At 41.7% G+C, this 27,112-nt stretch overlaps 1 protein-coding gene across 1 annotated transcript; it reads left to right on the top strand.

Annotated features, from left to right (window-relative positions):
* Positions 1 to 9,827: 9,827 nt before the first annotated feature.
* PLEKHA8 (pleckstrin homology domain containing, family A (phosphoinositide binding specific) member 8) lies at positions 9,828 to 24,843 on the top strand. Its single transcript, XM_009871182.1, has 14 exons — positions 9,828 to 9,849; positions 10,128 to 10,244; positions 10,910 to 11,065; positions 12,504 to 12,628; positions 13,909 to 14,067; positions 14,978 to 15,018; positions 15,713 to 15,870; positions 17,790 to 17,949; positions 18,354 to 18,439; positions 19,265 to 19,323; positions 20,601 to 20,731; positions 21,416 to 21,486; positions 23,698 to 23,759; positions 24,646 to 24,843. Exons 1-14 carry the CDS (start codon positions 9,828 to 9,830, stop codon positions 24,841 to 24,843), a joined length of 1,545 nt encoding a protein of 514 aa, XP_009869484.1.
* Positions 24,844 to 27,112: the final 2,269 nt, after the last annotated feature.

Below are 27,112 nucleotides of genomic sequence, written 5' to 3'. Positions count from 1 at the left end.
ACGCGGGCAATGGTTTTAGTCCTTTCCCCGTAATAAAAATATCTGTGGTTCAGTGGATCGAAAGTTTTATGTGTTTTTCTTGGCATTGCTTAGATGCTGGGTTGTATTTGGAACCTTTGTGCTTGCTTTTATGCCGTGAGTCCTGAGGGATGTGTCTAGATGTGTAGATGACTGACTGGCGTTTCGCTTTGGAGCATCTGTGCCCAGATGTGCCTGTAGGATCAGCTGGACTTTGTCTCCTGTTTTGGCTGAGGACCAAGAAATATTCCAGTTCTATCAAAATTGGTTTGCTTGTGGTTTTTTTTTGCTAGTCACATTAATATACCCTTTCAACCAAATGACCCATTGATGAAGGATAACTCTTTGCAAACTTTAGTCTAAGTAAATACAGACTAAAGGAATCTTTTTTTTTTCCCTTGGATGCATGAGATTTGCCTCAGCAAAGCCAGATGAATTTTTGCTCTCAACGGAGAGAAAATCCGTGATGGAGGATAGAAGCATCTTTTTTGATATCTTTCCTGAAACTTTGCTAGCAAGTGTGGTGGTCAAGGTCACTCCATGCCTTTTCTTAGGTTGTAGAAGGCCTGCCTGGTCTGTGTTTGAGAACAGTAAATTTACTGTTTTGCAAGCTAACTATGCTTATTATGTGATAAAATGAAGACTTCCTGCCCTGAAGCCATTAAGTTATAAATTTATGCAATGATACAAAAAAGGAAAAAATCATGCTGGAATGTGTCATTTATGGTAGCATAGCATGGAGCTGGGGAGTTAAAGGAAAGCCTCCTTTCATGGATTAAGGGAAGTAAGAGAGTTCAACAGGTCATCCCAAACAGTATTTTTTTTGGTATTCTACCACCAATATGTTTTTCCTCTTGCTTGAAGTTAACTAATCTGGTACTGCACTGTGTAAATGATGTATGCAAAAAGTAGGGAAAAAGTGTGTCATGGAGGTGTGAGCCTGTGTCAGTAACACAGTGCTGATGTAAACATACACGACGAGTATCTTATGCCCTTTCATCCTCATAATGAGGAACACGCCTTTGTTTCGCAGTCAAAGGAGGAGGTAAGACATTCGCCAAAGGATAAGTGTAAAATTGTAGAAAAGAAAAACTGCTTTCCCTTCTCGCTCTGAGAGAGGAGCTAATGGGAGTTTGTTGGTAATGGAATGTTTTCTGGGAATTTTGGTTTTATACATCTTACATCGTCACCTTTGTGAGACGTCAAGTCCACGACAACCTGTTTTCCTCTGGCTCTTGAGCAGGGAACTAGACAGGTCTGTGTTGCAAATTACAAAGTTAATGACAGCAAGAACATTTCAGAAGTAGGAAACAAATTTGGCTTTCTGTGGGCAAAGAAAGCACAGCATCATTGCTGACAACTAAAAGACAGATTAGCTTGCTGCTCAAAAAAGTTGTCGTGTTTTATAACAAATGCACGTGTTTGCTTTATATAGATTAGGATAAATTAGCTTTACTTGGTTTCTGCTTGGAGATAGGGCTTTCCCTCTGGTATTAGTCCTGTGCTGACGTTGTGGTTTCTACATGCAGGGGTTTCATCTCTTCCTTAATGCCTCGGCCACCACATAGTGATTTCTCAATGTTTTGTTTAATTTCATGTGAGGTGTGGCAACTTTGGATCGGGTATGTGTGCACACAGGTCTAGCCTGTGAAAATGCACTTGGGATCTTGTGTTTGCCATAAACTTGATCTGAGATTGCTCTTGTCTATGCTTCCCCTACTAAATTGGTTGAAACCTTAAGGGAACAGGGAACTTTGCAAGCAGAATTATTGCTGACATAAAAAAGCACGATAGCACTTTTTCACTTGGGCAAATATATGATGCCTCTGTAAACTTCAAATTATTAATACTCAAAACTCAGAGCTGGCTGACTTAAATCATGGAGGCTTGTAAGTTGGCGTCAGCTGAGCCTACAGCCAAAGCATGTAACTTGATCTTAAAAAAATCCTAGGTTTCATGCTTTGCCAAAACTCTCTATCTAATGTTAGCATTGCTTGGTAAAGGTCGTGGAGGCTAGGGGTGGGGGGCTTATAGCAGTGACAAAGGGAGTATAACTCTTGGTTCAGTACTGCTTATTGTAGTGAGCAGTTGAGGTGATAAAAGCATCCCCCCCGTACCTTGCCTATAGCTCTTAGGTCTGTTGTGCTGCTCCTGCCTGTGGTCCTGGCTGGGCATAAAGTGTTCTGGTGAGGACAGCATCAAAGTCAGATTGTGGCTGCAGTGTTGTAGCGGGACTGAACTCAAACCAGGGAACGCTGTTTGCAGGCTAGAGAAAGAAAAGAGTGGAGGTGAACCGTAGGTGAAGGCTGCTCTTTGCTGTTTGGAAGCTATTTCCCACAGGGCTCTCTGGCTGGAGTCAAGCTGCAATTCATGCTCTTTGTTAAGCATACTTTTGATGAGTAAAAAGAATTTCTTTAGTCTTAGGAGAGTGCCTTGTAAAAATCATCCATGATTTTGATTTCTTACCAGGTTTATAAAATGAATAAGCTATTGCTTACCCATAGAGAAACAGAGCATGGAGCTGGGGAATACCTTCCTTCAGTGGTGTGTGAGAGCCTGGAATTTTCAAATTGATTTTGTTTGTTTCTGCTGAAATTCAGATCAGATTTCCAGTGTAGGCATGCCTTACCTGGGTTCACTGACCACAGACAGGATTGCTGCCTGCTCTGGAAGAAGAGGTGGTATGTATCAGCTCTTTGCTTGGGGATCAAAGGCAGCCTGGTCATTAGACAGAAAAATGCAGACTGCCTCCACTGACTTGCCTGGTGTTCGCTGTATGCTCTGTGAAATGTCTTGGATCACTTTTCTTTGCAAAGCTAAGCTTTTCCTGGTATTTAAGTATTCAATTCCTTAATTGTGCTGAGTAACCCTAACTAATTCATCTTCCTTGAGGCATGACACTCTCGCATTCATGCTATCACTAGTGATGCTGCACCATACCACGTGCCATAGTTAGCTCTTCCCATCTTCCTGTATGTAATAATTCACTCTGGTTTTATTATTGTGGTCTGAATTCTTTTCAGTTTATACCAAGATGCCAAGAGCCAGCACTAAGCAGTAAATTACAGCTTTCACATAAAACTTTACTCTTGTCTCTAATGATGCAGAATTCCTTAAAAAACTTCGGGGGAGAGCTCAAGAAAATGTGAAAGAACATTCTTTTTTTTATAGCTTGAATCTGGATGCACGTGATACTGCTTAAAGTGAGCCTTTGTTTTGGGAGTTCAGTTTTTCAATTTAAGAGATGTGACCTTTTAGGATGGGAGACACGTACACTTCCAGTTGATAACAAGCTCTGGAAATAAGGTCCTCCTTCCAGAGATGGAGGAAGTAATTGAAAACTTCACACTTAGATAAACATTTGGTTTTAAAAAGCTTTTGTTTATGATTTTTCCCCCTTCTTTTTAGTCTCTGGGTATAGTCCAAGTTCCAGTTGTATAAAATGAGAAGCCTGGCTTTCATGGAAGTGGACCTAGACAGCTGAGGTTTCTGTTGCCTTCAGGGCAATGGTCTGCCCAGTATTACTGACCGTAGCTGCTCTCAAAGACCAGGCATTGGTTTAGGTGGAGGAGTGAGACTCACCCAGTCCTAGCTACGCTTCTTACCCTTGATGCTTCAGGGACTAGTTACTGCATTCTCTTTGGATTTTGCATAATTAGGTTTGTGTGGTTTGACCTTCTGTCTCATCTCTCTCTTCCCTTCCTTCCCCCCGTCTTCACGCAGCAATCTTTCTGTGGCCATACCTTTCTGGAACTGAGTTAACGTGCTTGCAGCAGAACAGTTTGATGAGGCTGCAGGAATGGAAATCGGTGTCCCCTCTCTCCTCTGGGTGTTAGAGCAGTGCTGCAGAGCCCGCACGGCGCAGCGCTCCCTGCCAGGTATGCTGCAGTACCGGTGCCGCTGCATTCAGGCCCTCTGCACAGAAATAAATAAGCCATCACAGGGAATGGCTGGGTAGGACAGAAGGGAAAGGTGTGGCAGAAGGAAGGTGGAGAGATAACGCCATGGGTTATCTGCACGTGTTTACGTCAATTCATTGTGCTGGCTCAGTCTGGCCTGCTAACCACCGCAGGGGTCAGAGAGAGGAACTGCTCGTTTGCTGGGGCTGGGAAGTATAAACAGAGGAGGGAAACTCCCAGGAGCTTTGAATGACTTGAATTAGTGTGTCTGAGTGGTGACCTGGGTTGCTGAACTTTTGCCTCTCTCTTTTGCTGCAATCCCTTCTCTCCTTCATCCTTTCAGTGCATCCCCTGCAAGAATGCCTGACTGCTGCTGTGTTGTGCCATCCGTGCCTTGGCTGGGCACTGGCATAAAATCATAGAATCCTAGAATGGCCTAGGTTGGAAGGGACCTTAGAGATCATTTAATCCAACCTCCCTGTCATGGGCAGGGATACCACCTCTCGACTAGACCAGGCAACACGTGGGGACCGAGCGGGAATCAAACCCGTGACCTCAGTGTTGTCATTGTTGTCAGCACCACGCTCAAACCACTGAGCAAAACAAACCCGGTTGCCCTGTGGTGGCAGGATGCTTTTTCAATACTGATAGTACTGTCCTGCCAGTTTTGATTGAAATGAAAAATCATTTGGGAGAGTGTTGCCATGTTAAAGCCAGTTTTAGCTGTTGCTTGCTTCACTTGAACCTCTGGTGTCCCTCACACAAGTGCTTAAAAAAGCAATACCATTCTTGAAATGCTAAATCTTTTAACTTTGTTACTTTAGGGGCTGTTCGTATTGATTTCTGCTGTTAATATGCACATAATCAGAGTAAAATTGCAATGTGAGCATTTTTAGAAGCTGTTCTCTAGGTAAGAGAATAGTAGCTCAGAGGAGAGGCATGAATTGTCACAGGCTCTTGTCTGCCTTTCTGCTTTCCCTCATGGATACAGACTGGATTTGTATGCTGTCAGATTGTTTCACTGCAGAATCAAGGCTGGAACATGTGTTCCAGTGCCTGAGATTTGCCCTCCCAAGTTACTCGATAGCCTGAGAAGGCTCTGTGGAAAAAGCAGGCAGCAGTTTTTTGTCAAGATAACCTTGCTTGTGTTAAAATAGCCCTTTAACTGTATTATGTCTGTTGTATGCGTTAAAAAGGGGAAAGGTTCGAGTTTAGTCTGTGTAAGATACTCTTTTGCTAAATGCTTTTAATTACTAGAAGCCTGGTGGTGACTGACAGCATGAAACATGTGGCAGTGTGAACTGGATTGTAAAGTTTACCATGGGTGCCCAGTAGTTGAGACTGCAAGTGCTCTGGGATCTGGAAAATGAATGTTTCATCTGTTCAGGACTTGGAGATGTCTGATGCCTTAATTCCCCAGGGAAATCCGTGGACATTAGTGCATTAAGACCAGCAGTGATCCTTCTGGGCCAGTGTGAAACGTTTGTGTAGCACAGGTGAGGAGATGCAGGGAGCTCAGAGCAGAGGTCAAGGTTTGTTTCAGCATGGTCTGTGGCAGCTCAGCAGTGTTCTTTCTAAGCTGGAAGTAAGACCTGTTGACTTAGTCGTGTGTTTTGGCTCTTAGATGCATTTTCTAACTGGAAAACACGACTTTCCTCATAGGCAGGTGTTTTGTGGTCACAGCTGCATGAGGGGAAGGTGTTATCTTCTGGCCAAAACCTGCTTCATGACCAACCAGGAGCAGGCTGGATTTTAGCAAACGTGTGAACATTCGTAGGCTTACATCAGCACTGCCAACTGGGGAGGGATGTGTTGGATTTTCTCTTGCTCTTTTTCAAGACACTAGCACTGTCTTGGTCCTATTTGAGCTGAGTTTTCAGCAGCTCTTGTCCATCTGTCAGCTATTACCACAGAAGCTGTGGTTCTTTGAAGGCTGACCATATCCTGGGACACATTAAGAGGACCGTGGCCAGCAGATCAAGGGAGGCGATTCTCTCCCTTTACTCTGCTCTTGTGAGACCCCACCTTGAATACTGCGTCCAGTTCTGGTGTCCCCACCATTAAAGGGATATGGATCTGTTGGAATGAGTTCAGAGGAGGCCACAAAGATGATGCAGAGGCTAGAGCACCTCTGCTACGAGGACAGGCTGAGGGAGCTGGGATTGTTCAGCCTGGAGAAGAGAAGACTCTGGGGGGACCTTACAACTGCCTTCCAGTACCTGAAGGGAACCTACAGGAAGGCCGGAGAGGGGCTTTTAACAAGAGTGTCCAGTGACAAGACATGGGGAAATGGATTTAAATTGAAAGAGAAGAGGTTTAAATGATCTTATGAAGAAATTCTTCAGTATGGGGGTGGCAAGACTCTGACATAGATTGCCCAGAGAGGTTGTGGATGCCCCTTCCCTGGAGATGTTCAAGGCCAGGTTGGATGAGGCCTTGAGCAACCTGGTCTAGTTAAGGGCATCCCTGCCCACAGCAGGGAATTTAGATGAGATGATCTCTAAGGTCCCTTCCAACCTAAGACATTCTGTGATTCTATGATTCTTCTGCCCTTGGGTGCTGAGAAATAAAGCACAACTTATTTTGCTCAGGGTGGGGTCAAAAGATGGATGTTGCTTGTTCTTGCTGTGAGATATCTCTGACTGTTAGAGCAGCCATTCTGGGACTCTCTTGCAACCCTGCACGGAAAACCAGGGATCTGGCCCCGCTCAGCCACCTGCAGCTTAGTCAGCTAAGTCTTGGGTCTTAGAATCATAGAATCATAGAATTGTCAGGGTTGGAAGGGACCTTAAAGATCATCTAGTTCCAACCCACCCACCATGGGCAGGGACATCCCCCACTAGACCAGGTTGCTCAGAGCCCCATCCAGCCTGACCTTAAAAACTTCCAGGGATGAGGCTTCCACCACGTCTCCGGGCAACCTGTTCCGGTCTTGTCAATGGTATTAGTGGTGGGGATGTGGTGAAGACTTTAATTCCTCCTGTTACGCAGAAGTTTCAGGATTATCTCCTATCCACACTTAAAATCTGAATTAAGGTCAAAGAAGTCCAAGGACTATCTATTGCATAAGCCTTTATAAAGACACATTGAAGCTCGGGAAATTAGTAAGCATGAAGTGTTATATAATTCTATCGGAAAGTGGGCAATAGTAAAAACTTATGTGTCTGGCCTTTGTGCCTTTTAGAAATGCAACTGGAACTGGTATCTCTTAATCGCAGCTTGTTTTCCAGGTCATCAGTTTGACTTCTTGAGTATGTAATTCTCCCAAATGGTTTGGCTTTATGGATGTCTGACATGATCTACATGTCTTGAGATGTGTGGTTTTTTTTCTTCAGGCTTGGCACTTTGGAATTAATACTGTCTGGAGCCTGAGTTGTGTAACATTAAAGTTTGAATTATGTCCAAATTTCAACTGTGTTATCAAGAAATAACACGTTTGCTCAGTGACAGCTACATCCAGACTTCCTGAAGTGTAGTGGTGGAAGTAAGCAGATCTTTCAGGCTGTGGAAACTTCTGGAGAAATACTGATTCTTTAGCAGGCGCAGACTGCTTGAATATCTGTTTTTGTAGTGGACAATATCAGTTCTCCCAGGTACTGCAGGTAGTAACTTTTCAGTTTCACACAGGAGTGAAATATGTATTGGGATTTTACTCAGTGGCTGTGAAGTTGTGTAGAATCTCTTCACTTTCTTCCATGGCTGAGATCTTAAGCTACTACTCACTTTTATTGTGCTTTGTGTTCTGCTGTCTGGTTTTTATGTATGTCTTTTCCCAACGAGGTCAAGTTTTATTGTTAGTGACTCTGTGCCTCAAAAATGAGCTGTGGAAGTATGAGCTGTATTTTATCCTGCCTGTGCACCAGTAAGACCTCAAAAGGTTCAGTTTTAACTTTCTGTGTCAGGTGAAGACTAAATGCTCTGTTCCTAGGGCAATTTAAGGGGAGAGAATAAAACTGAATAAACCCAAGTCTTGTGTTCGTGGAAGTGTCTAAGTGTCTTTTTTTTTTTTTTCTCTGATCTTGCTTGTCTGCAAATATAAAGCTCCTGTAATTGAAGATTGTATCCCCGTTGCACTGCCCATGATTTGTCAGCCACACACTATTTTTAGCTGGTTGTTTAGGATAACCTTCCCATGGCTGCTGACTCAGTGTCAGTACCGGCTGGTTAGTGCATCTTTTGACAGAACCTTGCTGTGATTTATTTATTTTTTCTAAATTGGTTCCCTTTTACAGAAAATGTATTTTTATTAGCATAACAATTCTGTTCTGAAAATACATGCTGTCCTTGTTAACAATTGTCTATCATAGTATTTTAATACGTATCTAATAAAGAAGAGTTATATTCTGCAAAGAAAGGCAGATAATTGCTACTTCCCCCTCCAAAAAAAAAAAAGAAAAGAAAAAGAAGTCCAGAACCAAAAAAACCTAGCCAAACAAAACCCTCAACAAAATATATGGACTCATAACACTTTTAACCAGCATCCAGAGTGATGGAGGCAGTGTGCTTTGTTTGTTGGCTAATTGATTGCACAGCTTTTGATTGATGGGATGCAATTTGGTTGAGCATCAGCTGCAGTTGTGCGCTGTAGGACCATGCCTGAAATGATTCATGTGCAGCAGCAGGATTTCCAGACTGAATTAGAGGCTTGTATTGACTGTGGCGCTGTGCATTATTTAAAGATTGGTTCTGTGCCATCGAGTGTCTGAAGCAATTAACTGCTTCTCTCTGCTAAACAATCACCTCCTTTTTTTGTGAGTTCCTCCATATCAATAGTGACTTTTAGGATAGTTTCTTTATTTTGGTAGCAAGACAAAAATCAGTCTTGCTGTTTTCTTTTTTGTTTAATTCTCATTCTTCTGATTGTTTCCCCTTCATATAAAATAAATAAGTATTTGGCATTTATAATATTTTTATATTCTTCTAGGAAATAATGGAAGTGCTCTGGAAGAGTGTGAAAAAGGATTTATGTTTAATTTGTTTTCCAGTCACCTCAAAGGCTGAGCGTTCTATAGACCAGGTTGGCCTGGATGTCGTGTTATTGCTTGTTTATAAAAACAAAACAAACAACAAAAAAACAAAAAAACCCCAAACACTCCATACTCCTGCTGTTAGCCTGTGACCTTAGGACTTAGTCTGAGTTGGCTTTGGCTTCAGCAGTAGCCTAAGGATGAGTCCTGAGCTGGTAAGGAGCAGTCATTTCTTCAACATGATGCTGGTCTAAGCCCCGCCAGGGATCCTGTAGCACCGCTGTGGTCAGCAGAGCCCCGGTGCAGGGGACAGCCCAAGTGAGGCCCCTCTGCAAAAGTGTGTCCGTGTGGTCTTGTCAACATGTTTGCTCCAGACGCGCTTTGCTGGCACAGTGTGGGAGATTTGGTATCTCGCTCCATTGGTCCTGCCCAGGGAAGCTTGTTGCAACTCATTGATGAAAGCTCCAGTGATGCTGCCATCTCATTTCTTCAGAAGTTGCAGTTTTTTAATTAGACGTAAATGACAGCTGTCATGTCTTGTTTGTTTATATCTTTTCATACTACTGTAGTACTTCCAAAAGGGGTAATTTACTTCTGAAGTTGGGCAGCAGGGTGTGCAAAAGTGGTACCCAAACCTGTTGGTTTTGATCTAGCCTGATGTTTTGGCTATTCTCTGGGAAGTTGTCCAGTCATTAATTCAAGATTATTTTTATGTGAGCAGCACAAGAATTTCAAGAGAATTACTTTGTGTTAGGTTACATGCAGAAATCAACATGTCCAGGTCTGTCCCCTCCTTCACTTGTTTTTTAGGAGGCTTTTTGCCTGTTGCTTTTCAAGACAGTTTGGCTAGCCCTTCCCACAAGGAAGGAAGAGTGTGAGGTGGGACAACTGGTAGTGAAGTGGTGGGCTGAGGAGTGATGGAAGGAGTTGAGGAGACGAAAAGATGGTTTCGAAAGAGAGAGAGAGTGAGTGAGTGATGCCATGTTACCAAACTACTGAAAATGACAGATGACATCTCAGGACATACGTCTGAGGTCCAGCCACCTGTGGAAGGGACATGTAGCTACCAGCATGCAGGGGTTGTGGTCTACAACATCCAGGCCTGCCTGCAAATCTTACAGCTTCAAAGGGCTTAGTTTTCCTCAGAGAAACTTTGGGGCCTTCTTTGCAGCGAGTCCCAAAGGAGAGATGTAGTGGAACTGCAGGAGGAGAAGTAACTGAGAAATGCAGTTTTGTTTTTCAGGCTGGCAGCCTCGATGGTTTCTTCTCTGTGGTGGCATCCTGTCCTATTATGACTCTCAGGAAGATGCCTGGAAGGGTTGCAAGGGAAGCATCCAAATGGCCGTCTGTGAAATTCAAGGTAACTAAGATACAGTAACACTCGGCTGCATGTAATGTGTCCAATAAAAGGACATTCAGGATAAAATTTTAGGTCATAAGAGCTATTTGGCAGCTTGATTTCTCTGGTATGTATTTGTAGTAAATCAGTAACTTGATCTATATGCCAGTTTTTATTCTTTTGAAAATTATGAGAAAGCTGCAAGCTTCTAATATAATGGGTGGGTCCCTATTTGTCATGAGCCATGGTGGAACATCATGCGACTTCAAATGGCTCTTCATAAGCACAAAGCTGAAGCTAAAAATTGAATAACAAACTTCAGTACTAGATCTGCTCACTCACATTGAATTACTTGCCACATCTTTGAGTTAAAGTTATGGGCTGGAAACTTCAAAGAGAGGCTTGGCAGAGGAGGATGCCCTTTCCATAAAGTTTCCCAGTTGATCACAAAACTTTCATAGCCTTTGGTCCCACAGCTGTACATGTGTGTGTGTCCTGTCTATTCCATAACTCAAAATAAAGTAATAAAATAAAATAACTCAAAATAAAGTCATAAAATGGCAACAGGGGAGGTTTGGGGCTGTAGATTGCTTCTCTTTCAGTACTATTTGACCTGCCACCTGACGTATCTGCTGGGATATTCAGTTGGGGCTGAGGGACTGGTCTGACATGTGTGTTGCTTCCAGTTCATCCTGCAGATAACACGCGAATGGACCTGATCATCCCAGGGGAACAATATTTCTATCTGAAGGCAAGAAATGCCATTGAAAGGCAAAAGTGGCTGGTTGCGCTAGGAACCGCCAAAGCCTGCCTGACCGACAGCAGGACACAGAAGGAAAAAGGCAAGAACACCCTTTGGCTGGCACATACCATTTGCTTTTTATTTCCCCATCCTCACCCTACTAGATGTACACACAAAGATGAGAAAATCCGTACCTGAACTCTGTGTCGAACCTGTGCTTCAAACTTTTGGTGCCACTGGAAGCTGAGCTGCATGGGAACTCTAGCTAGAAATCTTAGGTATTAACTCTCAGTGCAGGGATTTGCAAACTTTGACTTTTCTGTAAAAATACATTGTGTATAAATCACTTGAAAACCTCCTTTCCCTGAGGTGAGGAATTGCATCTCCTCTTGGCCTTATGTGCATCTTCACAAGGTTTTACATCTACCGGTTCAAACTGAGACAGAACTGAGCAGGTGCTGCTGCTGCAGGGTCCTACCCAAAATGGGGATCTGATGCATGGTGCCTGGAGGAACAAAATTATATCTACAAACTGACATGTAGTAGCACAGGGTGAAAATGTACCTATTTATTTGCAGAACTAAACCATGTTAGTCTTATTAACAGACTAATTCATTTATTTCATAATTCTAGGACTCTTAACGTAAAAAGAAAAAAATTACTTCTGAAAAATCTCAGATTGACTGTTAGTCTTATCTGTATTAGTCTGCTCAGTTCTGCACTCTGCGGTAGGAGAAACATATGGACATACTGGAATGAGTCCAGCAACGGGCCACTAAGATGATTAAAGGAAGTATCTGATAGAGGAGGATAAAAAAGATGGAGCCAGACTTTTCTCAGTGAATGGACAAGAGGAAATAGGCATAAATTTAAATACGAGCAACCCCACTGAGACATAAGGAAAAATGTTTGTATTGTGAGGATGAGGGAGCACTGAAGCAGGTTGCACAGAGAGGTTGTGGAATCTCCATCCTTGGCAATGTTCAAAACCTGACCTGAGTGGCCCTGAACAGTGTGCTCTGGCTGACCCTGCTTTGAGCAGAGGAGTAGAACTAGCTGGTCTCCAGAGGTCCCTTCCAACCTCAACCATTCTGTCATTTCAAGGATATTTATTAAATTAATCCCTCTGTGTTGGACAGGATAAATCTTTTTCCTCCAGTGTTTTCTACCCAGAACATCCATCTTTTAATTCACAGTGTAAATATTTGCACGTTGAAGTACTTACTGAAAACAGAAGTTGTGATATGTGGGGATTTAAAGGGCCTGGGTCAAGTGATGTGTATTTGCTCCTTCTCTGTGTCCTAAGTTTGGGAACATATTGTTCCTGTCTATGATGGCAAATAATGAAACAATATTTTGCCTGTCAGAAGCATAATTTATGGCCAGTCCAGCTCATCTTTTTGAGTTGAAAGAAAATGTTTTGAAATAAGGAAGTATTGATTGAATTCAATAGGATGATAGTATTTCAGCAACTTTCCGAAATTGTGTACTGCAAGGTGGATACAATAAATTTAACTCTTGTTTTGTTTTGCTTTTAGAGTTCACTGAAAACACAGAAGCCTTGAAGACTAAAATGTCTGAACTTAGACTGTACTGTAACCTCCTTGTTCAGCAAGTGCATAAAACGAAAGAAGCCAGCATTTCTGGTGTATCGGAACCAGAGGTACAGCTTGATTTTTGGTGTATACCACATCTCTAAAGTCTGGAGCATTGTGAGCTCTTCTGGTTTGCCAATGTTATATTCCCTCATAGTTACTTAATATTGCACCCTCTTTATACAAGAGAACCAGTGGGAAATAATGTACCCATGCAACAGTGTTTGTTGTTTAAGTGGAATAATACTGTACTGTTGCAAATAACTTGTCCTGTCTTGAGGCAGCAAGTAGTGAGATGAGATACGATATCTGTGATCTAGATAATAACATCTCTGTCGGTGATCATTTGTATATTGTGGATCAAAAAAGCAAAAGTGTTTTTTTTTTATAAAAAGATAACTTGCAAATCTTCCTGACTAAAGAAGCCTCATTTAAGAGAGGTCCTCTAATGACAGTGATTTACCCCTTGCTTTGAGAGAGAATTGTGGGAGGGGGGCACATGTCCCTTCCCAGAGAAGCTGATTGGGGTTCCAGGATGCCTCTCTGGAGAGATGGGTCCTCAGGTGCAGGACAGGCAAATGAAACTTCTAAAGGTTAATAATTTGTATGCCCAAACCATTTATACAAAGGCACCTGATAAACTATGGTGAGTGAACAAACAGTGCAGAAGCACAACGTAGTGTACGTATGGCTAAAAGGCACTGTTGGAACTTGCAGCTCACAGGTGCTGGCAACAAACAAATAATGTGATGTTTATGCAGCTCATAATTTGTGCTTCTAGGGGAAAACTTGCTTTCCCTGATCTTACTGGTAGTTAACTGGAAAGATTTATTGCTTAAAAGCGTTTCAGCATCAATAACTGCACTTTGCAGAGATGAAGAGTACTGTGGCAATAGGATACTTCATTCTGCCTGATTTTTTCAATTGCAGTAATTTTTTGTTCATGGTATTTTTGAAATTATAATCTGCATAATTTTGTATCGATTTAATTTGTTTAGTTTTCATTTTCTCTGTCAGTGGTGTCTCCTGGAATGCCATTGTTGAGTACCTCAAGGCTTAATATTTAATACGCTCTTAACACCAGCGATAAGTAACTAAGAGGCTTCGCTTTTAAAACACAAGCGTACTGAGCTTTTTGCAGCAAGAGGCTGACAGGAGTGGTAATGCTGTGAGGGGGCATAGCCTCAGTAGTCTGTGATGCCAGTTCTCTGAGCAGCTGACACATTGAATTTTAATTCATGTTAAACAGAAATCATGACTGTAGCAGCTGTGGGCTTTGTAGACTTCAGTTGCTTCAGACTGATCTTCTGTGGAGAGTCTGTTTCTTCCAGTTGATTTCTTCCCACAGAGTGAGATTGATATGGGAGCTCTGTTAAAGTCAACCTGTGACACCTTCCTGAAGACTCTTGAAGAATGTATGCAGATTGCAAATACTGCCTTCACTTCTGAGTTACTGCATCAGACCCCGCCTGGATCCCCACATTTAGCAGTTCTCAGAATGAACAAGGTAATGGCCGATGTCCTCTTCAGCCAGTCTTGGTGTGGATGCAAAGGTGCCTTTTGGTAAAGTAGCATCTGTAGAAGTAGGGAACGCATTTTTAACCCTGATGCAGCTAGTAGTCCTCCGCTGGACTTACTCTGCTATTTCTTGTGGTTTGCAAGTGTGGTAGGGCCATTTTTTAATAAGCAGTGACCAATCTCTAACTTCTAATGACAGGCGAAAGTTACTAAGTGTGAACATGCAGGCCCTACTCCAGCTGCAGACAGTGGGGCTTGAAAATACCCTGGCTGTATGGCAAACAAGTCCATTACAATTGCTCACAGCAATTATTACTTCTCTAAGCTACTGCAGCATCGGATCTCTGGTAAAATGCCAACAGGAGCTGATGAGCTTATCTTTTCACTGACAAGGGTGCCTCCTTGAATCTTGGCTCCACAACTACATAGGGAAAACTGAAGCATCTCTGGCAAATAACAAATTAAGGTGTATGTTGGAAGGTAGAGGTGTCATTGCATCTGGGAAATGAGATGGCTTCACCATACCTGGTATCTGGCCTCACATTTCTTCTGGGTTTTCTTCATATTTTTTTTCCTTATGTAAAGAAAACATCATTGCAAAAAAACTCACTGCCTTGTTTCATTTCCACATGCTGCATGGTGCCTCACTTGGCACTTGCTAGCTAGCTTCTGAAAAGTCTCCTGATTTTGTTTCAGGTTTTTTTTTTTCAATATTTTAATGGTGTAATAATGTAGCACCTTTTTCATGTTTGTATACTGCCTCCAGTAGTGAACATATGCTTTCATTTCCAGCTTTTTTGTTGACTCCAACTTGTGTTTAATAAAATGTGAAGTTTGAGAAGCACCGTGCAGGCTTCTTGCTTTAAAGAATACTCTCTCTCTCCCCACTTATCTTACAGATAAAGCACTCTGTCTTGTCCAGTCACACCTCAACAGAAAGGTATAATAAAAGTCTTTACTGCCAATCTCTTTCTAATCTGTTTTTAGTAGTATGTGTTATTTCCATATTTTTACTCTAATATTACTCATTATGGATGGAGGCAGCATTGTGTTGCTCTGAGCTGTGAACTTTGGAAGCAGACATGACAAAAGGGAGCTGGCTCACCCCACTTCATGTCTCTTCTTTATTGGCTTTTTCCCTTTTATTTTTCTCAGCCACCCACTTGGTGGCTTACTGGTCACTCACCAGTCAGCTCTCTCCTACTTCAGTGCTCTTTCCCACGTCTTAGGTTCTGCTCCATAAGCTCACAAAATTGTTGATTGAGTTATGATTTATGGAGTAAATGACAAGGGTATGTATTTAAAAGTACTAATGAGGGAATATTCTTTTGGCTGCAGTAACTGTCTGTGATTTTATTTTTTTAATCAATTGTATTTCTTTTTTTATGTCTCTCTGTAATAAAGTTCATTGTAAATATATTCAAACTCCGTGAACTGAGGTTGAATCATAAATCCTACTTGCTGCAAATAGCTGCCTGATTCCCTTTATTATTTTAGATTTCTTTTGCTCAGAGCAGCCTGTGACAGCCCTTAATTTGTCAGCTGTTTTTCTGTTATCTTTATTTGTGTGTTTTCACAGGAAGATTACTAAACAGTGTTTTATACACTAACTATTATTCTTCCCCTTTCTTCAGGCAGCTGGAAATGAACCCCTGTGAAAATGGCTCTGTAAAAGCAGAAATTAACCATCAAGAGCAAACTGCTATTAAAAGTCTGGAATGTTTCAACCTGGAGAGAAATGAGGGGAGCAGTGATGTTTCTGTTGAAGATCATATAGCAGAGGATTTGGCAGGTGTGTATATGCACCGTCTTTTATCCAGAATCATTACTTTCTAGGTGTAAATGGAGGGGGATGTAGGCTGCCTGTGAGAGTGCTGCTACTTTCCTTCCTGGGAGAGGGAACGTCGGTGTATTTTAGTCCAATATCTGCCCATTGTCAGGTCTTCCCAGCACAGCTCCTGCCCTTGTTGATAGCTAATTCAGGACTGAATAGGGAAGGAAATTAAAAATTCTTTTTTGGACAAGCCGGGGCTCTCCTGTAGATGCTGATTGATGTGCGAAATGATACAGCCTGGCAGAGCTTGGGCTTTTCTTGCACTTCAGACAGACATGCTATTCCCAGAGGCCCACTGCTGGGAATGCCAACACCTCTGCTGGTATTAGGGCTGCGGTGTCAGAAGGGGGACATTGAAGCTTTGTGTGCCTGTCTGGGTGAGGTTGACCTTGTAGTTTCTCCTGATGGCTCTGACAAATGTTTACAAGAAATTAACCCTTTTTCTGCAACTAAGAGTACACTAGAAAGCACCTTGTTTCTTCCCTTACCTTAGCAAGATCATAGATTTGTGCATGAGTTAAGTAAAAGAGTTGAGCTCATTCAGCATAAAATTCCATCCAACGTACCTATGTTGTTAAGGGCTGCTGATCTTACTGTGGTAAGTCTATACAAGTAACATGATTTCTGCTTGTCCTGTTGAATGGACTGTATCATTCTTGAACAGTAGCTTTCTCTGCCTGGCCATTGTTCCAACACATGCATATGCAGTCTGTGAATCAGCTGGAGCTTTTAAACCCAGGTTTAAAGTCCAGTTCCTCAGCGGAGTCACTTTGCTTGTGAATGAGGCATGGTCAGTGATGGCTAAGGCTGGTTTTTCCCACCCTGAGGAGAATGGCCAAAGTCTTGATTGCTGTTATTGAGTGTGAGTGGTTCTTTTTTCACCCAGCACCAGGCTTTTTCAGTGGTTCTGCAGGTAACAGGGACTGCTGCAGGCTTGCTTTTAGACTTCACTTGGAGGAAGAGACTTCCTAGTAGCTTGATCCCTTGAAGCTCGGTTCTGCTTCAGGTCTTTAGTCTTCACTGACACTTGAAAATATTTCTTTCCTGGAGAGACACGTTCCCTGAGAAATTTTGGATGCTAGTTTGACAGTCTGGCAGCAAGATGTGCGTGCTGTAGCCATGGCTTATACACTGCAGATGCTGTGAATACCTAATTTTTGCTGCTTGACTTTTTCTCTGCAGTTCCCTGTGAGGTCAGAAGGTCTTAGCACTCATGAGATGGATAAGATTTTGTCTGCCCTTTGGAGGTGCTCATTGTAGCACTCTATTCATTTAAAATAGATGCACTTGACCTCAAAGAAGAAATAAAATAGATCACAGTAGAGAAGACACACTTGGGTCTTTTTCTGGGAAACTTTAAAGATACTCATATAAATTACGGAGAACATCACAGCCTTTGATATCATAGCAGTACCCATCCAAGCAGCCAATTTGGTTACTTATCAGAAGAAGGAACAAGTCACCATTATTCGTTCGCTTATGAAAATGCACTGTGTCAGTTTATCAGCGCTGGGGAAGTTACAGCTATGTGAGAACTAAGCTGTCTTTCAAGGAGATGAGTCTGCTCCCTGCTCCTCTCTCATGAGGCTTTCCTCCCTAAGGATGCCTGGGCTCACCTGCATTGGAGCCTGGTGCTTGGTCAGTCTGATTAAAAGAAATGGGAAGGGGCCTGGTTGAACTGTGGTCTGAGCACCCGACAGAGCAGTGGTGAGAGTCACGGTGCTGCCAGGGAAGGCTTTTAGACTTGCATGGTCCAGATATCCAAGGGCTTTCTTTCAAATAGAAAGCATCTTGATGAACAGGAATAAGAATATGCATATGTGGCTGTTTTCCTTTTTTCTGTATTTGTTTTTTCTTCTGTTTTCTGTAAATGTAAGGCGTTAAAGAAGATGGAGAGAACAAGCTGCAAGCTGCAGAAAGCTGTGGTGCCCCAAAATTGCTGCAGTCAGAGACGAATTCTTTAAGTGGATTGACTTCGTGTGAGGAAGACAGAAATGAAAATGATTCTCCTACCTTCTTCAGTGTTATGAGCAATAGGTAGTACAGATTTCAATTAAAAGGATTATTGAAACTTAAGCCTTTAGTTGACTCATTTTTAAGACTCTTCTGTCTGTAAAGCTGTATTTGCTGAGGTTATTTAACAAGAATGCTTACAGTACAGTAGTGGAAGAGATGTCCTTTGCACAATTAGCTGTATGGAGTGGAGTGGGAGGTTCTTTCCTTATTTGTAATTGCAGGCGTTGCTTGCCCACCACCAAATGTGTATTTTCTGCAGTCATTTACTTTAACCTAATGAAACAAAAGCCATGTTAGTGATTCAATATCTATAAATTTTGCCGCTATGCAACTGAAGTGGGCATGAAATGTAATTTTGCTTCTAGAAATTGTACAAAAGGAATTGTTAGAGGTATCAAATCTTTTCTGCTTGTCCTGGGCACCAGGTTCAGTGATATTGAGCTTCGGGAGGAGGAGGGCATACCAACTGAAGAGTTTTTGGAGTCATGTTATGCAATTGTGCCTGTTCTGGGTAAGCAGCTCCTTTTCTTCTGACTTTTGATTGCTGCCAGCTGTGAGGAAAAAGTGGAGCAGCTGGCTTGGAGAATTTGTTTCTTCACTGAAGTGATATATTAGAAACACTTCCTGTCAGCAGAATCAATTTGGCTGGTACCAGCTCTTTCTTGCTCCTTTGCTTTGCAGAGGATTCACTCTCGTATAGGTGGGACCCATGTCTAAGCTATCTGGGAATGTATGAGTCTATCTGGAACAGAGTTTTTCTTGTTTTCTATAAATATAAGACATTAAAGAAGATGGAGAGAACAAGCTGCAAGCCGCAGAAAGCTGTGATGCTCTCAAATTGCTGCAGTTGGAGGTGAATTCTTTAAGGGGATCTGGAACAGAGTTCCAGGTAGACTCGGATTTCTTCCTCTCAAAAGGGCAGTGTGGATGCCTTACACATCCAGCATGGCTGAGAGCATGCTGTCAGCGGTACGATTTGATTTCTTCAAAGACTTCTGTCTCCAGCTAGTGCAGTCCCCCACCTGCTTGGCTCTTGCATCTGACGGGGGATGTGAGTCACTGTGAGCATGCACCCTCTTGAAGACTTCCAAACTGAAGTAGGATGTATTTAACACTTTCGCCAACTGGGGTCGATTGGTTCCATGCCCAAGAAAGACTTCAGTTTATACCATTCGTTTAGTATTCTCTTGCCATTTACAAGGATTGTTAAGAGAGTAAACTGAATGAATTGTTACTAAGACAGGGACTGGGGAAAGACAAAATTTTAAAATGTCTGTTTTGGATGACTGGGGAAAGACAAAATTTTAAAATATGTCTGTTTTGGTTTTTTTTTTAGATAAGCTGGGACCAACTGTTTTTGCTCCTGTTAAAATGGATTTTGTAGGTAACATCAAGGTAACAGCTTATTTCTGGCACTGATTTTTTTTGTTTTTTAAAACAGTGTATCTATTTAGGCACTAAAGCTCAAGAATCTTTGTTGTAGGAGTCAATACTGGAAAGCTATTTAATATTTTGTAATGTTACTATCTGTCAGATCAGAATGCTGAAATGCCCCTAATTCTGTTCTTACAGTACATTCTGTGTTTAATAAATCCAGTTGTTGTGCACAAACTTATAAAATACTTGATTGACTTCCACCTAAAACATCTGTTACACCTAGTGGACGTGACTTTGATTCTGACGTTGTAAGTTGTGATGTAATGGTAGCAGTAGTGACTTTAGACTGTAAAACAAAGAGAAGGGGCATAAAAAAAAAAAATCCCTTTCCTCACTTAGCAGAAGGAAACTGGGGTGTTAAGAAGCAGCTTCTCAGCAGGTCAGGGCAGACACTACAGCCTTGGTTCTTGTTCTGGAAGTTATTCCAGCACTAGGTCTGAAAATACTTGAAGTGCTGCTTGTAATACAAGGTGTATTCATAGTGAGGCTTTTCGTAACTTTCAAGAAAAAGTAAACCATATATTCTGAGTGTATGATAAGGAATATTGGATACATTTGGATTTGTTTGTTGCAAAGTAAGACAAGTATTTGCTTATCTTATTCAACGTAGCCACTGAAAGACTGAAAATAGCAAGATAGGAGAATACTATTAAAAAAACCCTAAAACCTTGAATATTTATTGTCAAGTTATAGGCAGCTGCTCCTTTCATGTAGAGTAAGACTCTGTTTACCTGCCACTTATATATTTTCTCTCTTGGTTTTGTGAGGAGTTGTGTATAACAAACTCAAAAATAGATTCAAAAGCTTAAACGTGCCAGTGATTGCTAAGTGTAACTGAGAATTTGCAGCTTAGCAGTTATCAGAGGGTGATCATGCTTGTACTTGAAGGTCAGGGCAAATGGGACTTTAGGGAGAAGGTGGAGTTAATGCCTTTTCACTGGCGTGGGGAATGCCATGTGAAACTAAAGACATTTTGTCAGACAGAAATGGTAGGTTCCATGTGAATCTTTGACTGAGATGCTTTTTTTTCTGCTTGCACTGGCCAGATATGTCTCGGGGGATGGCCTGGGCAGGTGTGCCCAGGCCAGCCGTGCTGTTGGGAGTGTGTGACGTGGTTGAGGATCTGTGGTGTCCTCTTTGCAGGGAAGAGTCATGGTGGCAATAGGTGGCATTTATAGGACCGGCCACTGTTTGATCTGAAAAGCCTGAAGTTTTGCCTCTTGTTTTTTCTCCAGAAAATAAACCAGAAATTTATAACCAACAAAGAGGAGTTTGATACCCTTCAGAAGATAGTGCTCCATGAAGTGAATGCAGGTGTAGCACAAGTTAGGAACTCTGCTACGGAGGCTCTCCTCTGGCTAAAAAGGTAACAGCCTATTTTGTTCTCTGCTTAGACTATGGACTCCTAAGGTGCAATGAGGGGCCTTTCACCAGCTTATGTACATGGAGCCAACTGGTTATCTTCCACAGGCTACATCAATCCAGACTGGCTCGGTTCAAGATTAATCTGCTGTCTGTGGTTGTATCACTGCAACTTTGCCAAAAGGCCTGAAAAAAGCAATCCCAGGCAACCTTTTTTTTTTTTCCCCCTGTAAAAGTGAGGTTACAATGAGTGACTTATCCTGCAAGGGAAGGTGATTTCAGGCTGCAAATGAAATGTTTTAGCAAAGAGTTTTTCCTTGGGCTGGGAGAGAGGCTGGAGGAGGTGGCTATATTTTTTTAATTCAGATTGAAAATCTTAGAATCACAGAATGGCCTAGGCTGGAAGGGACCTTAGAGATCATTTAATCCAACCTCCCTGTCATGGGCAGGGACACCTCCCAACTAGATCAGGCAACACATGGGGACCGAACGGGGATCGAACCTGCGACCTTGGTGTTATCAGCACCACACTCTAACCAGCTGAGCTAACTGGCCCCCTAAAATGGTGCCTTAATTCTGATTTTTGTTGCACTTCTGAGTTCTATTGCAACTTTGGGGGCCTTTTATACTTTGGATTATTTTGTTATTAACACGGTTTCTTTTTATTTTCTGGGGTTTGTCCTGACAGAGGCTTAAAGTTCTTGAAAGGGTTTTTGACAGAAGTGAAGAATGGAGAAAAGAATATCCAAACAGCTCTGAGTAAGTGCCAGTTGCTTTATTCTTCGTGTGCTGCTGAATTTGCATACTTTGCTATTTTCCTCCTTGTTCAGAACCTGTGTTTTCTTCTCTTTGGTGACTACTGATGCAAGTAATCTCCAAGATACAACTTTTTTGAAAATGACCATCCTCAGGGAGATTGCTAGATAACTGGTCAATGTTGAATTAATAGCACATAAAGATTCCTTTAACTGACTTACTTTTGGCACAGGAGTCAGTTATATCATAGGGAAAAAAGCGCTTTGTCTCATTCCATTTTCTCTGCTGGTTTGCAGGAAGAGGGCTCCCGAATTTATAGTTGCTGTTGTGTTGATTTTTTTAGTTCCTTGCAAGATTGACCATCACTCTGAAATGACCTCTTTTCTGATACGGCTGTGAATTTCCTATATCATTTAGGAGGTATTTTTATAACAGAAAACAAGGAATTTTTTCCAGCTACACAATTTCTTGCACTTAGCAAGTCAGACTAGTGCCCACTGCAAGTATAAAACAAAATACAAACCCCTCTTAGACTTACTGCTCAAGTAAGACCCTCTCTCTATGCATACAGTCTAATGTTATGATAATCCTTTAAAACAGCTTTAAAACAGCTTTTTTAAAGCTTTTTTTTTATTTATTTAGCTTCTTTTAAACAGCTAAGCAGTCACCCTATAGGATTAGTATAAAGAACCACTACACAGAAGTATGTAAGCAGCTCTTGAAAATGGGACTGTAAATACACTGCTAGCAGATGTGGGTGTCAAACACTATGGAAAGAAAAGGCACTTATTTGACCTTCTGAGTCTAAAGTCTTAAGCACTGAATTACTACTTGAGTTGCTCTGTGTCCACAACAGAGCCATGCTGCTGGTTTTTTGCTTTTTTTTCTTTTTTTTCCCCCTCACTTCTTCCTTCCCTTTCTCATCCTGAAAAGCACTTCGACATTTGTATCACCAGTGCAGCTTTGTTTTACTGTTAGCAAAGTAACTCCTAAATAAGAAACTATTTGAATCTCAGGTTAAGATAAAGTATATGTTCTCCTTCTAGAACCTCAAATATCAAGCTGATGAAATTAAAATTAAAAATTGAATATCCACAAGTGGTTATGATTTTCTTGGTGACACACTTGTCTTTTACTTGGGATTTAAATCTAAGCAAAATTTTCAACTCCTGGTATCTTTCATGTCCCCTATATTTGTTGCTAAGCCAGAGAATAGACTTGTCAGTCCTGTTTAATATGCAATACTCTTTCTGCTTATTTCATTGCTTTCATTACTGTGTGCCTTTCTCACATTCTCACATTCTACTGCAAAACCAGAAAAGCTACACTGCGCAGTCATTAGACCGATAGATGAAGAGTACCTCATGTGACAGCAAAACTTGTGGCTGTGTTTTACTGACTTTTTATACTCTTCCAATGATAACTGTCTGCAGCCTTTTGAGCAAATATCCTAGAGCAGCGAAATGTAGAGGTCCCTATCCTTCAAGGTGAACAGCTCAGGGCAAGTATAATACAATGTCCAATACTTAAAAATTCACTTGAAGGACAGGGATATGGAATGACAACAGTGACAGACTATGGCAAAATATGGCTCAAAGATGTTTGGCTTTGTATATAAAAAGCTTTGTATGTGAAAGTAGAGCTGTCTAGGAGCAAAACAAAGGCCTACATCAAAGGGGCACTCACAAAAGAGATCCTAAGGATTATTTTAATAAAAGCCCTGTGCTTTCTGTTCCACTGATTCTCAAAGCCTGACCCTCCGATGTAAAGAGAGGGTTTTGGCCTGAGCTAACCACCTTGGTAGAGGCTGGCTAACCAGCAGCTTCCAGGATTGTTTCACCCCATATATTATTTTTTCAGATTTGCACTCAACTGTGATCTAGATAGTAGAAAAATTGTTAGTCATGAAGCACAGCTAGTCGAATAAAAATTAAATTTGCCTTCCTGTCTGTTAGAATACTGATGTGCCATGGATGAGTTGAAGGAGATTTGACAGCAGAGCTACGACCCCAGTGCAGAAATCCCAAATCTGTCATCTCCATTCAGTCGTAACTTTGGTGCTCAGAAACAGCCATTATTTGCATCCAGTGGCAAGACTATATCCTTAGATAGTAATTTCTAAGCTCTAAGTTCTCTTTGTGATGCAAACTTAAGACTGCTATACATCTTTCACTTGATTATTTTTTTTTATTATGTAATCTTTTTTCTTTTAAGACAACGCTTATGGAAAGACATTACGGCAGCACCATGGTTGGGTTGTCCGCGGGGTCTTTGCGGTAGGTATCTTGGTTGTTGGTAGAGCTGGGGGTCTTGTTCATGTGATCTTATGTTGTGTGTAATCAATATACTATGTTAAAATTCTAAGCCTTAAAATTAATACATTCCTTTGTCAGACCTTATTTCCAAGGTGAGGATTGTAGTTATCACTGTGTTTAGTGTTGGGCTTTCAGGGTTGAACCTGCTTTCTGGAGCCAAACCAGATGGATCACACTTGTGTATTTCAGCACGGGGATGTTAAATGAAGAAATGAGGGTCTGACGTTGCTTTTTTTGAGGATTGATCTGTCTTTGGCTGTGAGCCTTCAAGAAGAGTTAGTGCAGAATGTGTCAGGGAGTTAAGTAGAATGTATTTGCTAGAGGGAGTGGTGTATTTATCTTTTTTTTTCCGGTCTGGCAGCTCCCCCTCGTGTCTGTCGCTGGAAATTATCACTGAAATTACAAAAGGGAAAAGGAAAGCCTCATCCAGGCAATCATGTCAGACTGGGAGAAACAGAAATGTTGGGGAGAGCTTTCTAACGAGCGATTTGAGAATGGGACTTTGGTGCTGAAGTATGTGTCTCTGAGTTGGGAGCTCCCCTAACAAACTGTACTTTATTTGGCCTTTGTATTTAATAAATTTCTAATGTATGCTGTTTATTTGTACAAAACATGACATACAGACGCTTCCTAAAAATAAGGCCTCTCTTAAGATGTCTGCACACAGATGATGAAAAATAAAAAGAATAGCCTCCCTCACAGTTAAAAATCTTAACATATGCACCTACACATGAATACATTAAAACTAGGCAAACAAAGAGGGATTTCTTAGAAGTAGTTAGTGGCTTAGTTGGGTTTCTCTTCCTATTTTGTTTCACTAATCTAAAAGCTTTGATTCTTCTCCCAGTTAGCTTTAAGGGCAGCTCCAACATATGAAGACTTTGTGGCAGCTCTGTCTGTAGAGGAGTGTGATCCTCAGGAAGAAACATTTTACAAAGGAATGCAGAGGGACCTCAGCATTTACTTACCAGCCATGGAAAAGCAGCTAAATATCTTGGACACTCTCTATGAAGTACATGGTTTGGAGTCAGATGAGGTGGTATGACTACAGCAAGACCACATCTTAAAACTTCAGGGACTGTGTCTGTTAACAAGGATTTCTTTCACTTTGGGTTTGTTTTGTCTTTTTTCTGGACGTCATTTCTGTTCATTGTATCTTTTCAGGTGGGAAGGTTGTTGTGAGTGTTTTTGGGGAAGGGCATGTATGATTTTTATCTTGTCATTACGCTCCTTCTGTGTTTAAATGCAGAGGTACTGTTTCTCTTTGGGTCGTAACTATGCCCGTGATGAATGTTTTTGACTGTTTCTCTTCTGTGTGTGCACGTCCTCTTCTCTTCCCTTCATAAAAGCAAGAGAGCAGAATTTGGCCTTTGCTCCTGCCCTGTAGGAGAGAGCTGTGCATGCAGCGGAGCCGCTGGGACATCAGGCAGGCGCTGCTGGCTTTCCTGTGCCCTGTGGCTGCTGCCTGTGATGCTGTAGGAGGGTTATTGCTACCCTGGTAGCAGAAGAGAAGGGCAGCTAGGTGCCAGCTTCTAAGATGTGTGGTGAGTTTGTCCCTTAGTTTGGGCTGAAGCTTTTTAATGCAGCACCTCCCCAAATATTAGAGGTCTGAGCTTCCCCAGGAACCAGCCTTTGAAACTGAGTGTTGTGTTCCCTGACCAGCTCCCAGTATGGGCCACAGTCTCCCTGTCAGCTCCTGCCACTGGGCTAACAAGACATTTGCTGGCACAGACTGGCAGACCCCAGGTAGTTTCAGTGGTGCTTTACAGAAGCAATTGAAGATCATGTCCATTATTCTGGTTTATTAAGGTTTTGGTGGTTTTTTTTTCTATTTTGGATTAAAGATTTTCTTAAATTCACACAAAAGCATAATATTTGCTTTTAAATTGAATGCAGCTAGCATTTTAAAAAGCTGATATTAAAACCCTTTCTAGGCTGTCGTTATGGGCAGAGACTTCATGAAAGTGGGTGTGAAATGGCTAAAGCATAGGGGAAGCTAGAATTTGTCATGGAGCCATTAGACATTGGGGCAATTAGAAAATTTAAAATGACATAGAAGTGACTCAGAATTAAGAAAGTAAGATTTGCCCTTTTCCCATTTTGCTGATACAGATAAAAATGTGCTCCTTAATACTGCTGCTCTTGAAAGTAATAAAGAAGTCCTTTTAGCTAGTGATAAGGTTAAGGACAGAACTGCTAGTTGTGTCAGTGACTGGAAGGTTGTGTGCGAATTATTGACGGCCCATTCAAAGCGTAAGCGGGTCTCTCGGTGGTGACCTATGGCTTCAGATGACTTTGTGCAAGGAGTCAAGTTTAATTCATGTGCAAGAGGAGAGAAGACTGTGCTAATGAGGTACTTAGAATTAGTAAATCTTCATAAATATAGGAGAACTCAGTCTTGCCATACACACAGGAGAAGGACTGGCTTTTGCCAGGCTAAAAACTATGTTGTCAGTAAAATGAATGTACTGCAGGCACGCTGCCCTGTGACGGGAGCCTTTCTGCACACCGAATACTTGATCCTTTCTAAAGAGCCTAGATTTGTAACCTCTAGGAACAGCACATGATGCTTGAAGTAAAGACCAAACATCGCACTTAGTGTATAAAGCAAGATACCAGGACTAGGCACTTTAAAATGTGACTTCCTTGTTCCTGTCATCTTCTCTGAGTTGTGCCTGCCTGTAGTTCCTACGTACTCCGAGAAGTATCAGAAGGATTATGGAGGTTTTAGGTTTTTTTATTTTCTTAATTAAAGTAGTGTATCTTGTATTTGAGCACAAAGTAAATACTTTTGACCAAAGCTCCATTCAATTATTTATTTCATTACCGCAGTTCTAAAAATGAAGCAAAGAGCCTTTGGGATTCAGCTGTCTAGTTCTTTTAGAGGAAGACATGAATGCAGAGAAACTATGCCTGTAGTAGAACAACCAACCCTACCCTGTGTGGTTTCCTTAAGGTTTTCAGCTGTTACGTGGGAAACTTTGCTATAGCAGTATTTAGCTGATTTACCTCTGGGAAGGTAATGGAGACCACGGTTGCAAAAAATACCTGCTGGGTTATGGGGGGAGCAGGAAGAGATCCCTCTTCTCTAGGAATTAACTGTCAGATCTTGGCAAAAGTTGATTTCCCATTTTGCTCTAAGCTTTTCCAGTAGCAAGAAAGCATATTCAGCACTTGAAGGTGATTTTAGGTTGTTTGGTTTTCTTTTGTTTTTTTAACTAGCAGGAGAGCCACTAATTTGCTAGTAGTGCATCAGACACGGTGTTTGATGCAAAATGTCAGGAGGCTTTATTTCATAGGCAGGGAACTTGCCA

Source organism: Apaloderma vittatum, unplaced genomic scaffold (genome assembly GCF_000703405.1).
Source record: "Apaloderma vittatum isolate BGI_N311 unplaced genomic scaffold, ASM70340v1 scaffold956, whole genome shotgun sequence".
Taxonomy (NCBI): domain Eukaryota; kingdom Metazoa; phylum Chordata; class Aves; order Trogoniformes; family Trogonidae; genus Apaloderma; species Apaloderma vittatum.
This window is presented reverse-complemented; position numbering and strand designations above follow the sequence as displayed.

Excerpts from the sequence above, each read along its gene's own strand:
- PLEKHA8 (XM_009871182.1), top strand. The coding sequence starts at position 9,828 with ATGGTTTCGAAAGAGAGAGAGA. Across the intron at positions 15,871-17,789 it reads TATAGCAGAGGATTTGGCAG|GCGTTAAAGAAGATGGAGAG; the intron begins GTGTGTATATGC and ends TGTAAATGTAAG. Across the intron at positions 19,324-20,600 it reads ATTTTGTAGGTAACATCAAG|AAAATAAACCAGAAATTTAT; the intron begins GTAACAGCTTAT and ends TTTTTTCTCCAG.